The 13,107-nt window shown below is 39.4% G+C and overlaps 1 protein-coding gene across 1 annotated transcript in view; it reads left to right on the plus strand.

The window, feature by feature from the left end:
- The first annotated feature begins 299 nt into the window (after positions 1-299).
- Positions 300-13,107, plus strand: part of reck (reversion-inducing-cysteine-rich protein with kazal motifs) — a 181,231-nt gene continuing 168,423 nt past the window's right edge. The window contains exon 1 of the mRNA XM_051940817.1: positions 300-504. Coding sequence (XP_051796777.1) covers positions 432-504 — 73 coding nt within the window. The 5' untranslated portion in view covers positions 300-431. The remainder of the gene's footprint in view (positions 505-13,107) is intronic.

Below are 13,107 nucleotides of genomic sequence, written 5' to 3' on the forward strand. Positions count from 1 at the left end.
GTTATAATTATTATCACTACTGTATGGTTAGTGCTGCGCTGAAAGATGCTTGCTGCTGTAACACTAGAAATTTGCCCTGACGTGGGGAGTAATAAAGGATTTTCTTATCTTATGAAAGCAACATTTAACAGACATTTACAATACTCATCGTGTTCTAATTGTTTGACTTTGATGCAGTAGTTGCTTTGCTCTCGGCACCGTTAACCCAGCTCCTGTTCCGTTCTGCGCGTGCGCTTTGCAGTACACAAAACCAGGGAGTGTGGAGGCAGAGGCAGAGGGAGAGGGAGAGAGAGGGAGAGAGAGAGAGAGAGAGAGAGAGAGAGAGAGAGAGAGAGAGAGAGAGAGTTCACAGGGATCCATGGAGCGGCATGTCGCACCACCAGTGTTTTCTATGTCTTCTTGTCCACGATGCACTTTAGGATTTCAGTAAGATGCGTGTGTGTTTCCAGATAATTAGCTTCCTCCTCTCCGTGAACTTTCACTGCCAGCCGCTGCGAGCTCAGGGTGAGTCTGTCTGGGATTTTTAACTACACAACTGTAACTCGTGTCCGTGTTGCTGTCTGTTTCTGCTTTCATGATTTCCTGAAAAAAAGAAAACAGAAGAGTTCACAGCTGAAGCTTAAAGCCATCTTTACTTTAGCTCAGCCACAACTTGTTGATTCAGTGACAACTGCCATCTGGTTGACCCGAAGGGCTGCGCTCCTGTGTATCGTGGACAACACGCAAAACTTCATTCAGAAACCCTATAATTTGACAGCCTCTTGAACATTAGTAAATTTGAACGCCTCAGAAATTAGTTACTAAGTTGTGTTCTTCAGTACAAATTTCTCTGTTAAATTCGGGTAATTGCGTAATCTAGGAACTGGCTGCTATTTAATAATAAAACGTTTTCTGCATCACATTGCTCGCTACCGCCCACCAGTCTAGGTGTAAAAATACTGTGGGAATAACGGTAAAAAAAGAATAATAATAATAAGAAGAAGAAAACTTCTGGAAAAGAGGGGTAGTGTTTAGTGATTTTGCTACACGACCACTGAAAAGTGTACCCGAGATTCTCACAAGATTTTGGTGGTTAATTTTAGTCGTGTGTCAAAGCGACAGTATGTGTAGTCCATTACTGGTATGAAAGCTAGCATGATCCGTCCCGGGGAACGACGTAAGGGTTAGCATCCTGTGTAGCATTTTCTCACAACAAAGTCTTCAGGACAAATGGCGAAGTTAACACAGATTTTCCTTTGAGATAATTCTTTCAATATGTGGCGTCTGGCAGACTATAATAGTTTTGGAAGTGGATTTTTTCGGTTTCTTCCCTGACAAACAGCCGGGCGTCGGAAGGAAACAGATCTGACATAGCGGATTCGAGAAAAAAGTAAAAGAAGACCACTGCCGCGATGGCAAACGAATGTCATTTAGTTATTATTACCCCTTGGTCACTGGCAAATGTACGCATCTTCTGGGAACAATTGTTTGGATGTTTTACTGATCAGCATAGCTCATTCTTTAATTCGACAGCCACAAATATCCTCAAAACATATGTACTTTTATAAAATAATTGTTTTAAATGGTTGGTGCGGTAGTACCTTATATTTTTTCTCCGAAACACACCTTACTAAGTACTGTTATTTCAACGGAAATCTTGTACGAAATTATACATTGTATATATGTAATTTGTGTCTCTTATTTTATCGTAAGTTTCATTTGCTATAATGCTTAAGAAAGAATGAAAACCAGCAATAAAACCAGACTGCTTCACCCGCGGTGCCTAAAGGAGAGATACCGCAGGTCCTTCCTTCCTGCTGCAGTCAGACTTTACAATCTAGCCTGCTCTCAGTAGTTTCTGTTCACCCATTTACAAACTGTGCAATAGAAAATGTAAATAATGACGCTGTGCAATTTCAAAAAAAAAAATCTTGCTGTAGATACTGTTTCTTTCCTTTTCTTCTTCTGAAGAAAATGTTCATATATATATATATATATATATATATATATATATGCACTGTGTGCTTCCTGTGTGCTGCAATCTCTCTCTTATTCAATGTCCTATTGCTGCTGTACAATGGTAATTTCCCCGCTGTGGGATTAATAAAGGTTTTATCTATCTATCTATCTATCTATCTATCTATCTATCTATCTATCTATCTATCTATCTATCTATCTATCTATCTATCTAAAACTGCCTGCTGTTTTTGAATGGAGTCTGGTTACTAGAAGAAAGAGGCGCATGTAAGCAAAATGTGAATGAATAGTGCTTTTCAGGGTGCTAATTAATTCACTGGGACTTGTTAAAATAGCAAGACAAAGACAGAGGTGTGTGTTGGTTCTGTAAGACAACTGGTCTTGGATTTGCTTTCACTTGTTAATTGGCGGAGTAAACATGAAGCTGCCACTTTGTTCTTTGTTGTTACATATTTGAGCCTTTTGGCAAAGTGTCTGATCTAGAGACCTTCAGCTGTTGTCACTTTTTAGTATCATTTGGGCCACAGTGTATCCAAGCCTCACTAAGTAAGTGTTTTATCTGAAGGGGCTCCACAGACAGGGTTATAAATTGGTCTAACATGCTGGTGGGTAGGGCTTTGATGTTCAGTGCACATGGGTGCAGGATGTGGATTTGCTCTTTCTAAATATCACTATGTACAGTTTCTCTTCCAGACACATCTGTCTGGAACATGAAAGAAACACAACTCTTAGATCCTCATTTGGGGTGCACATTGTCTCCCAGAGGCTTTTGACAGTAATAAAGGTCTGAGAAAGTACCAGAGTGGTAAAGGTGTAAAAAAATAGCAGTAGGTAGAAAAGTGACAGAGCAGTTTTCCTTTAAGGCGACAGTGGCTTCTTCGTCAACTTCCTCCCTTCACTTTGTCTAGAAATACCATACATTTTTATGCATTATTTGTCATGTGCCTAGTTTTGTGAAACTTCTCTCCTTCCTTTCTTTCATGTTGGGATTCAGTTAGGGAAACTAGCCATGAGAGAATGCATCTGGAACCAATTATACTCTACAAAGCAAAAGGGAAAGAGGAGGGGAAGGCGGGAAGTGAACGGCAGCTCTTTTCTTTCCATGTCCACTGTGAGCAGACATGGGCCTAAGTCCCGCAAACCTAATTATAGTTTACTGAACACAAGATTAAAGTGCAGCATACAGAGCTGAATTTCATTGTTGAATTGACTGAAATATGTTTTTCCAACCAGCAGCCCATTGCAAGTGTTTTGGAAGGCTAAAAAAGAGCTAGTGAAATTATGAAAGAAAAACTTCTTTAGGTGACGTCTGTTTTTAAGAAGTAAGCTCAGTATAATTTAAAAAAATCACTATAAAATTATAATGTGATGCATGCAAAAATGATGATTTTAGAACTACATTTTAACATCTGAAACAGTAATTAGCTTGTTATGCTGGAAACATAGACATTCAGAGTTCCAGAATTTCTCCAGTTTTGCTTTGACTGAGACTGTTGACTCGGCTGTGGTCACTGGAGACACTCAGTTCAAAGGATTTTGCTATCGAAGGCAGCATCAGCAGTCTCCATAGCTGAGCTTACATGCTGGTAAACAGAAATTTCCAGAGCAACAGGAAGACTAGCAGAGTGCAAATTTAGCTGTAGCTGCATTACACAAGCTACATCATCTCCAAGTAGGGTTTTCACTTTTGGAAAACCTGCTACCAGCTGCTACAGTCATCAGCAGTACTTTAAGTCTATATCACATGCACCTGCTACCAGTTTCTCAACTCAGTTCAACTAGGATTTTTCAAAAGTGCCGCAGCTCTGTCCTTTGTTATGGTGAGTATGTCAGAAGGAAGCCATGACGAACATTTATGGAAGCGTGACCTGTCAATTCTTTAATAAACTGATGAAGCAGCAGAGTTACATATCACGTCTGACAAGCATGCATAAAGTGGCTTTGATGTCAGGAGCAATTTACATAGTCAGCACATAGTGAAGGTTTTACTTCATTATTGTTCTGAAGGTTAGACAGTGCTAGTGGCTTCTTAGTGATTTTTTATTAGTGTAGATAGTATATTTATTGTTATTGTTAATGTTGTTTCACAATCCGAAAAAAGGACATCTTGCAATTCATTAAATTTAATGGTCACAAATAGCCTGACACTAATGTTCCTCCATAACAACACACAGTGACTTGCTGTTCCAACCTGTGTCATGTTCTAATATTTTTTGACAAAGTAAAACTGAAAGCACTGAAAGGGGGAGCCGTGAGCCGCTGCGTCCGAAGACGGCACCATCTTTACAGACACTCTTTGCGCTATCTTTAAGATTTCCTTGCACTGAAAAGGAAAAGCTCTGCAATCTCGTTATACATTGCATAATGACAATAAAGAATATTCTATTCTAAAGAATATTCTATTCTTTTCTAAACTAAGAGTGGCATCATAACTGAAACGGGAGACATGTTGAGTCATTGTTAATTTCACAATGCTGTTTTAAACTTACCTGTTGTTTCAGCACATTCCTGTAATGTAGCCTGGCTGTAGCTTAAGGACATCCTTCTGCGCGACTCCGATACTGAACAGCATTTACTGTTTTTTGAGAAATTAAGAATATATTGATTTTTAATCGGCAAAACTCTGTTCGATGATGCCTATTTTGAAAAGGGCTATAATCGGCCGATTAATTGGGCTGTATCCGTGGTTATTTCTGAGGTGTGTCGAGAGGCACAGTGTGTGAACATAGCTGGAGAAATGATGACTTTGTACTGTGTTTGAGAGGCATGAGGACTATCCGTGCGGATTCTTATGAACTTGGTTGGATGATGAAATGTGCATCATGCCTACACTTACAGACAAAAATGCGCAAAACTATGCATCTCTGCTGTCTGATGCTGAGCATATAGTTCTCACTGAAAACAGCTGCGCTAGCTGGGAACAGTTGATAAGAATAGTGAATCAGTTAATTTTTCACTCTTAAAACATTCTAATGAGATATACAACAAAAGACAAAAGTCTTTACAGTTCTGTGTTTTTGGTGGTAGTGATTATTGAATAGTAAGTTTGGGGCAGGTGTTGTATCTGAACCAGATCATATTAACTGGTTATAATCAATCTAATTCACTGAGGCAGGTGTGCTGTTGCTTTAAGATAGAACATCCTGCAGAAAGTCTCTTTCAGACTGATTTACTTAGGGTAGCAGCTAGTGTGGATGCCATTGTTTGAGGTAGAGGAGCATCTCAGCAGTATTGCTTTTTCTTTACATTCCTACATTGCACCCTCCTGCTACATGCCTCTGTTTGACTCCGTAATCTTTGTTTATTAGGTTAAAGTTGTTGCTGTCTTCCAGTGAGCCCTGTGGCATAAATCTAGTTCAAGATACTGGAAACCATAGCCACCTACATGTATCCAGCCATTCTAGGGATGTAAACCTACAAGTGTCTGTGAGTGAAGTCAGTGAATAGTATACATCTTTTAACTTTATCAAAATTTAAATGGAGCAGACAGAGAGCCAAAGCCTTGATGTACTTTGTTTGGTATGGTTATCGTTCAGATTCTAACACAACGCAGCTCTGCCACAGCACTTGCTATACGGAATGGTAAAAGTCACACTATCAAAGTTAATCAACTGTTGCACGCAGACAAAACTCTCAGCAAAACAAACTACTCATCAAAGCTCTCATCTAAAATGCCAACTTTTTAGTTGTAATTCCTCCTGACAGTGTTCACTTCTGTCTGTCTAAACAGACGTCTAAACTAACAGTGACCTATGCTGTTAGGTCAATGGGAAACAATGTTCGTTAGAGGCCACTATAACATACATTAGTACAATCAATAAACAATGATTGAATCTGTAAGACATGATATACTGTTAAGAAGGGTTGGTTGGTCTACTTGTAAATATAACTGGGACTGGAATTTCCTTTTCTCTTTAGCTTTGTAGAATCAAGTAAATTCTAATAACTGACATTTCCAGAGTGAATTCTGGATTGGAAATGAATCTCTGTTTTTGTAGCCAATACCTACATTAGTCAATGTGTGGATTGTTAAGGATGGTATCCCTTCAGAATGTCAAGAATTGATTCAGAATCAGATCAGAATCAGAAGTTTCATCGTTAAGTTAGGAAATTGTGGTGAAGGTTGGTTGAAGTGGAATTTGAGCCAGCTGGCCAACATTCGCACATTGACAAAAACGCTATCAATAGTATATTGTCCTCATAAAGAAGTAAAATAAAGACATCATGTACCAAATTGTTCAGGGTGGATACAGATAACATTACGTCTCCACTAGTCTGGGCAGTCTGAGGATATTTTAAAGTGGCTGATATTAATTTAGCATAAGTTCTGCCCTTCAGAGGCCATTTTATGTGTCAAAATGTTCCTAAACAATCTCTGGAGTGTCTTATGGTGTCCAGTGGCTTACGGGCTAAGCTACGGTTGCATGTCCATGCTTCTTTCACTGCCCTGATTTCTCGTCTGTCTCATGATTGTGGATGATTGTGGTCACTAAGACATATTCTAGTATATTTATTAAACAATAATATCATATAATCTTTAAAGAACCTGTAAAATGAGACACTTGACATACTGTTGAGAAGTGCTGTGTTCTAGGACTGAATTTTTGGTGATCAGCCTACTTGTATATACCACTGGATTTTTTTTGCTTTTTTTCAGAATACAAAAGAGCTCTAGATGACTCTAGTATTGCAACTACAAGCTGCACCCTCATACTTTTCTGTTCTGTTCCTATAGTGAAGAGAAAATAAATTTTTTTAAACATTTGCATGGGATTTAGAAGATGCTGATTCAGGATAGGTCATTTCTTGGTGTACTTCTTTCAGATAATTTTATGCTTTGCTTAGACCAAATCAGAGTTTGACTCTTGTCTAGGATGCATACCGGTGCAAACTAGAGACAATTAAAAATTGAGTTTGGATTTTTTTAAAATTCAGGATATGATCTTTCATGGAACATAATAAACCTGTTGATCACACCACATTACACACATAACATTTTACAAATAATTCAGTGAATAACAGTTTATTTATAATGGTATTGTGAACACTGGATCTCAGACTGTAGGCTGAATGGCTCCCTCAGCACTTAAGTTTATACACCTGACTGCAAGCAGTTTGGTTACTCTTCATTCCCTCCCCCTTTCATACTCTTCACCTTTCTTGCTTCATGTGCTCACATGCGCCTTATTATGTCATTTTCCATTACATACACTGTGTCAGGTCTGCATTCTCCTTTGAGTCTTCTAATTGAATATGAAATGAGGGGGCGGAACTGACTCCACCATATGGAGGTGTGTGTGTGTGTGTGTGTGTGTGTGTGTGTGTGTGTGTGTGTGTGTGTGTGTGTGTGTGTGTGTGTGTGTGTGTGTGTGTGTGTGTGTGTGTGTGTGTGTACTCTGCTCTTATTCTGATCACATTCAGATGCTCCGGAGGTTTTGTGGACGTGTGTCTGGTGTGTGTGATCATGTTACACAATAATATGCCTAATCAGCATGTGGTTATTCCTGCATATTATATAAACATACACACACGTACCACGCACCACACATGCCCACACACATCCTCCCTCCCCCCCTCCACACACACACACATGCGCATTTTAGTTAGTTTTTATTTCATTCATTGACAAAAGAAAAGAACAATAAACCTATACAGTACAATACAAAAACGTACAAAAAAGTTTCCAAACTTTTGAATGAAAGGCAGCAGAAAGATGAATAAACTTATGTAGTCTGCCCCTTTATAACAAACAAACAATTTCCGACATGTTTACAACACATCTGCATCTGACAGTAATGTATCTGCAACACACCTTTAATGTCTGACATGTATGCTATTGAAACAGCAACGAAATTCTATTAAAATTATGCTGATGAAGACATGATTTTCAGGAATTGTAGCTTCTTAGGCAGCCTTTGGACTTCATTAAGTTTTCAAGACCAAGGTAAGCATCAGATGGCCTGTCAGAGTCCTGGGTCTTTGAAAGTCATGAAAGCAATCTTAGTAGGTTGGAACTAGGAAAAAATTTCTTTCACTTATCACTAACACAGAAGAGGTTAGCGGATTGACTTTGACAAGGGTCTAACTGTTGATGACTTAAGTATTTCGAAAAACAGCAGCAGGTCTTGTTGTGCGTTCCCAGTATGCAGTGGTTCATACCTACCAAGAAAGATCAAAGATAGGATAACCACTGAAGCATTGACTATGTCATTGGTGTTCACAGCTACTGTTGTAAAGTTTGCTGCAAATCTTAATGGTGGCTATGATAGAAAAGAAGGCAGAACACAAAGTTGACATGAGGTGAGGTGAAGAAACAGACTTGTCAGAGTTGCCTTTTCTGACCGCTGCTCACCATTGAAAGTGACTTTGGTGGGCATGTGAGCATCAGAACTGGACAACTGAGCAATGGAATAAGGCGGACTGATATGAAGAATCATGGTCTTTTCCATATCATGTGCCAGCTCTGGAAAGATGGCAGCACTGGACAATGTTCTCCTGAGAAAAGTTGGTTTCTACCTTTATCTGGATGCTTCCTAGACATGTAGCACCAACCTAAACGCTGATGTAGCCCACATACTCCTCTTGATGGTTACAGTGTTCCTTAATGGAGTTGTCTTCTTTCAGCAAGATAAGGCTTTGTGTCACACTGCAAGCTTTGTTCAGGAATGGTTTGAGGAACATGACAAAAGTTCAGTGTGTTGACTTGGTCTCAGTTCACTCCAGATCTTGCTTCAATCTAACTGAACATCTGTGAGATGTCCTGAAAAACTATTCTGATCCATCGTAACACCTCACAACTTCCAAAATTTTAGGAACCTGCTGTTTACATCTTGATACCACAAGATACCGACAGAAGTCGGTGGAGCCCAGGTCTCAAAGGGTCAGACCTCTTTTAAGCAGCATGAGGGGAATCTCCACAGTATTAGGTAAGGGTGTAATGATACACAAAAATCACGGTTCAGTACATATTTCAGTATGGAAGTCACGGTTCGGTTCGGTTTGGTTCTCAGTTAAGGGAAAAAATGAAAAAAAAAAAACTACTATAAGGTATGACTTTCTGGCTGAAGTGTGGATGAGAAGGAACTTTATAATGGGGCTCTATCACCTAAAATAGAAAGTATATTTAATGTAATTGCTTTTTTTTTTAAAAAAAAACAGCAGGGCAATTCCATGATGAGAAGGACACAGGAGAAAAAAATAAAACTTCAGCTTTCAACTAGAGAACAATTGAGATGGTTAGTTATGATCTTAAGGGTCAAGGATTTGCAAAGTTTGGTTTGTTTCATTACTCGAAACTTTTTTTTTCAGCCACATGACGTATACAATAAAATAAACTTGTAAAACGTTAAGAAACTACTAGCTTTTTCAACTCGGCCTGCAAAGTAAATTTTAAATCCTTTTCAGTGAGTCTTTGATTGATTGAATAGCATAAGTCCCCCTTTCATTGTAAACAAAGCAGAGAATCACAGATATTTGAACTCTTTCCAAAAAATCTTTCCAATAAATTCATCATAAAATATGTAACGTCAGTAATGAAAATGACTTGTATTTGGTGCTGCTTGGTGATCCTTTGAAGTTATAAGTTGCCTTTTAATTTTCTCCTACTACAAACTAGTTGGTATAGATTGAATACCAGTATCACCCTTTAACTTGTATACTTTGGATAAAATGAAGGCATGAAATATGTAACGTCAGTAACGTGTAACGTCAGTAACGCATGTAACGTCAGTAACAATATTTTACAAGAGTTAAAGAAGCAGTTGATGGTTTTAATATATACTAAGACAAAGGCTAGTTGCCTTCTCTAAAAATAGGGGGCAGCACCTCTTTACTTCCATGTTTAATAGGCCTCATTAGGCCTAGATGACAGCACTTATCAGTCTGTTTTACTTCCTGTTCTTTGTCTTTGGTTATTCACATGCATATAATCAGTTTGAAGATTTTCAGCCATCAAAATCCAGGAACATTGGCCATAATCAGGTAAGAAACAAACTTAAACTGATGAAATGAGCAATAAGAACAGATCAGGGAATAATTACAGCCATTTTGCTGAATTTTATGAGGAATAAGAGTAAACTATAGCTATAGGTCTATACAGGAAGCACACGTGTGATAGGCATACAGATAATTTGTTTTAAGTTACTGAATTGCATTCTAAACCAACAAGTTATTAAAGGGAAACTTTGATTTTTTTCAACCTGGGGTCTGTTTTCATATGTCATTTCATACATGTGAGTGATGGAGAAATGAATTTTCGACATAGCTCCAGTATTTAGCCAGGCAGGCAGCTTAGCAGCTCAGCTAGCGAAAAGTATGAGGCAACTTACCCCCCTCCCCCGCGTCAAAGTCTGCCCTAATGTGCTTTTTTCCCCACACTGACCGGCTCGGACCGGTGTTTTAGCGGAACGAGATTTGCTTTCTAGTGTCCTGAGATTTGGATACAGACCACAACAAAGAGCGATCGCCAAGTAATGTGGAGGTTTTCGTTCACTTCTCATCTCTAGTATGTTGTGGGACACTCGTTGAGACTATCCGAGCCGGTCAGTGTGGGGGAAAAAAAGCACGTTAGGGCGGACTTTGACGCGGGGGGCAAGTTGTCCCATACTTTTCACTAGCTGAGCTGCTTGCTGAGCTAGGGTTAGGGTTATCAGCTGATCCGTTCAGTAAAACATTGTTCATGTTGTTGGAAGTGTTCCATCCATTACTGTCCATGCATTTGTCCATTTTGTGTATTATTATATAATCATTATGTACTTTCACAACCAAGTATAGGTTTAGGTCAGCCAGAAACATGTCTATATACTTAGTTTGTCATACAGTAAAAATTTGGAAGTGTTAATGATGAATAGAGAGCATCTAGTGAGACATCTTTCCATGCTGCGAAATTGTAACGTCAGTAACACGTAACGTCAGTAACACACATTTTTACAGATAAAAATACTCTGCCAAGGATGCTCAGTTGATGTATCATTTCTGACGGATGAAATCTTCAATAAACAATTACCCTGTGCTAAGTATAGGCATGTGTTATGCATGTGCATGCCATGTATTTATACCGAATCACGTGTAAATTACTCTTTTAAAGGTCTGTTGATCAGTTCATAAATTTTGGCAAGCCTTTGTTTTGCTCGTGTTAAAATAAGTGTTCCCTCCAGGCTTTTATTTTGAAGGCATATTTTGAATGCTACGGGCTTTAATTTTATAACCATTCCAGTAGCACAGGAAGTGATTCTCTAAGAAGAGATTTCTTGATATGACGAAGATGTTGCCAAAAGTCCGAAAATTCGCATAAAGATGAAAGAAAACAGTTCCACGCTGTTGCTGTTTAGCAGAGGATATGTCTAAACTTAGAAGCAGCTGGAATGAGGACAAGGTCTTGAAGAAATGAGTGAAGGCAGGAAGGTGAATTTGTGTTCATAATAATGCTGATGGCTGAGCTCAACGTGTCTGGCTGGGATTTGCTACATCGTGACCTAAATATGTAGTGGGCGGCAGGAATTGATGGGACTCAGAAACACCCCACAGTTTAATCAGTTGTCCCTTGTATGATTTCCAACTGACAAATAATGGTCAATTTGTAATAGGATCGCAATCATGTGATCGTCAGTGGGTAACTGACAGTGTTCACTTCATGGTTACAGCGAGGCCCTGTCTGCAGCCATATCTCCCAATGGGAAATCCCGAACAAAGCCGTGGATCCAGATTGTAAACCGCAACACTGCCAAAATCTAATCACTTGGTCCTTGTGCCATTTCTGACCTTCCCTGAAATTTCATCCAAATCTGTTAGTCCGTTTTTGAGTAATGTTTCACACAGACAGACAGACGGATTCACAGACAAACGTACGCCGATCGTCATATAACTCCGCCGTTCCTTGGTGGAGTAATAATGACTGAAGATACATTTTCTTTCTTAGGAGTAAGATCTGTACCGCTCGCCACCATGTTGGCTCCATGTCGATATTAAGTACAAACTTGAATTAATCGATAAAATCGATTTATCGCCCAGCCCTACTAGTAGGCTAAAAAAAAAAACACAATATACCATAATTTCCGGACTATAAGCCGCTACTTTTTTCTCACACTTTGGACCCTGCGGCTTATACAACGATGCGGCTAATGTATAGATTTTTACGTGCGAGCTTCATGCCATCATTAAGTGTAGCCTCGTCACATCAGACCAATAAAATTACCAAACAGGTCACAGTGGACCATTGACACTGTTTGAATTAAATCAAACACACTAAATTCTTCAGATCAGTCATTCTGCGCTTCATGCACACACCCTCATCATGGAAAACACGAAGAAATGCGTATGATGCAGCTGTTTCCTTTAACCTAGGCAGGTTACGGTGTGTGTGTGAGAGAGAGAGTATGTGTGTGTGTGACGTGAGGAGGAGCGCTGCAGCTGTGTGTGTGTGTTGCAGACACGAGTGTGGAAACGGAGGTAGAGCGAAATGCACCACGATCATATACAATGCAATACAATAAAAAACTTGAAGATAAGTTTTAGCGCTAGCGTGCTAAGCTAAGCGCACTGGCGCTACCCAAGGCTGCCCAACCTCGGTTTGGCGGCCGGCAGAATCGGTTCGGTAACACAGCTTTTAAGTTAAAGGGAATTGATCTGCCTGTCGAAGAAAAAAATAGAGTTGCTGCCCGTTAGCTTGGATCAATGAATCAACTGTGAGACGTTGGAGTTGGCAGCGTGAATTGACACAATGTGTTTCACTGCTGTGTTGCAGGCATTGTTTTTTTTCTTTTTTTGTCTGCATTTATTCTCATTGTTTAACTCCACGGAAGGGGAGTCAACAATTTCTGAGATTAATGCATATTTTAGTCTTGCAGCCAAATATTTTATTATTTAGTGCATGCGTGTGACCATCACCAGCCCTCCCTGAAAGCTAAGCTGACACTCTTTATTACAATTCCCTGTTAAGAGCCAGGGAGGGCAGTGCTACACCTCAGTGGTGACGTAAAGGGAAACAAAGGGTGGACAGGATGAAACAGGACGGACAGGGACAGGGACTAGCAAGCGGTGCTATTACATCTGAAGAATATCAGGTGCTGTGTTATTCCCGACTATTAATTACCCATCAATAAGACAAACAAACAAACACACACACAAAAAACAGAAAAACCAAACAAACAAAAA

The sequence above is a fragment of the Acanthochromis polyacanthus genome, chromosome 20 (assembly GCF_021347895.1).
Source record: "Acanthochromis polyacanthus isolate Apoly-LR-REF ecotype Palm Island chromosome 20, KAUST_Apoly_ChrSc, whole genome shotgun sequence".
Taxonomy (NCBI): Eukaryota; Metazoa; Chordata; class Actinopteri; family Pomacentridae; genus Acanthochromis; species Acanthochromis polyacanthus.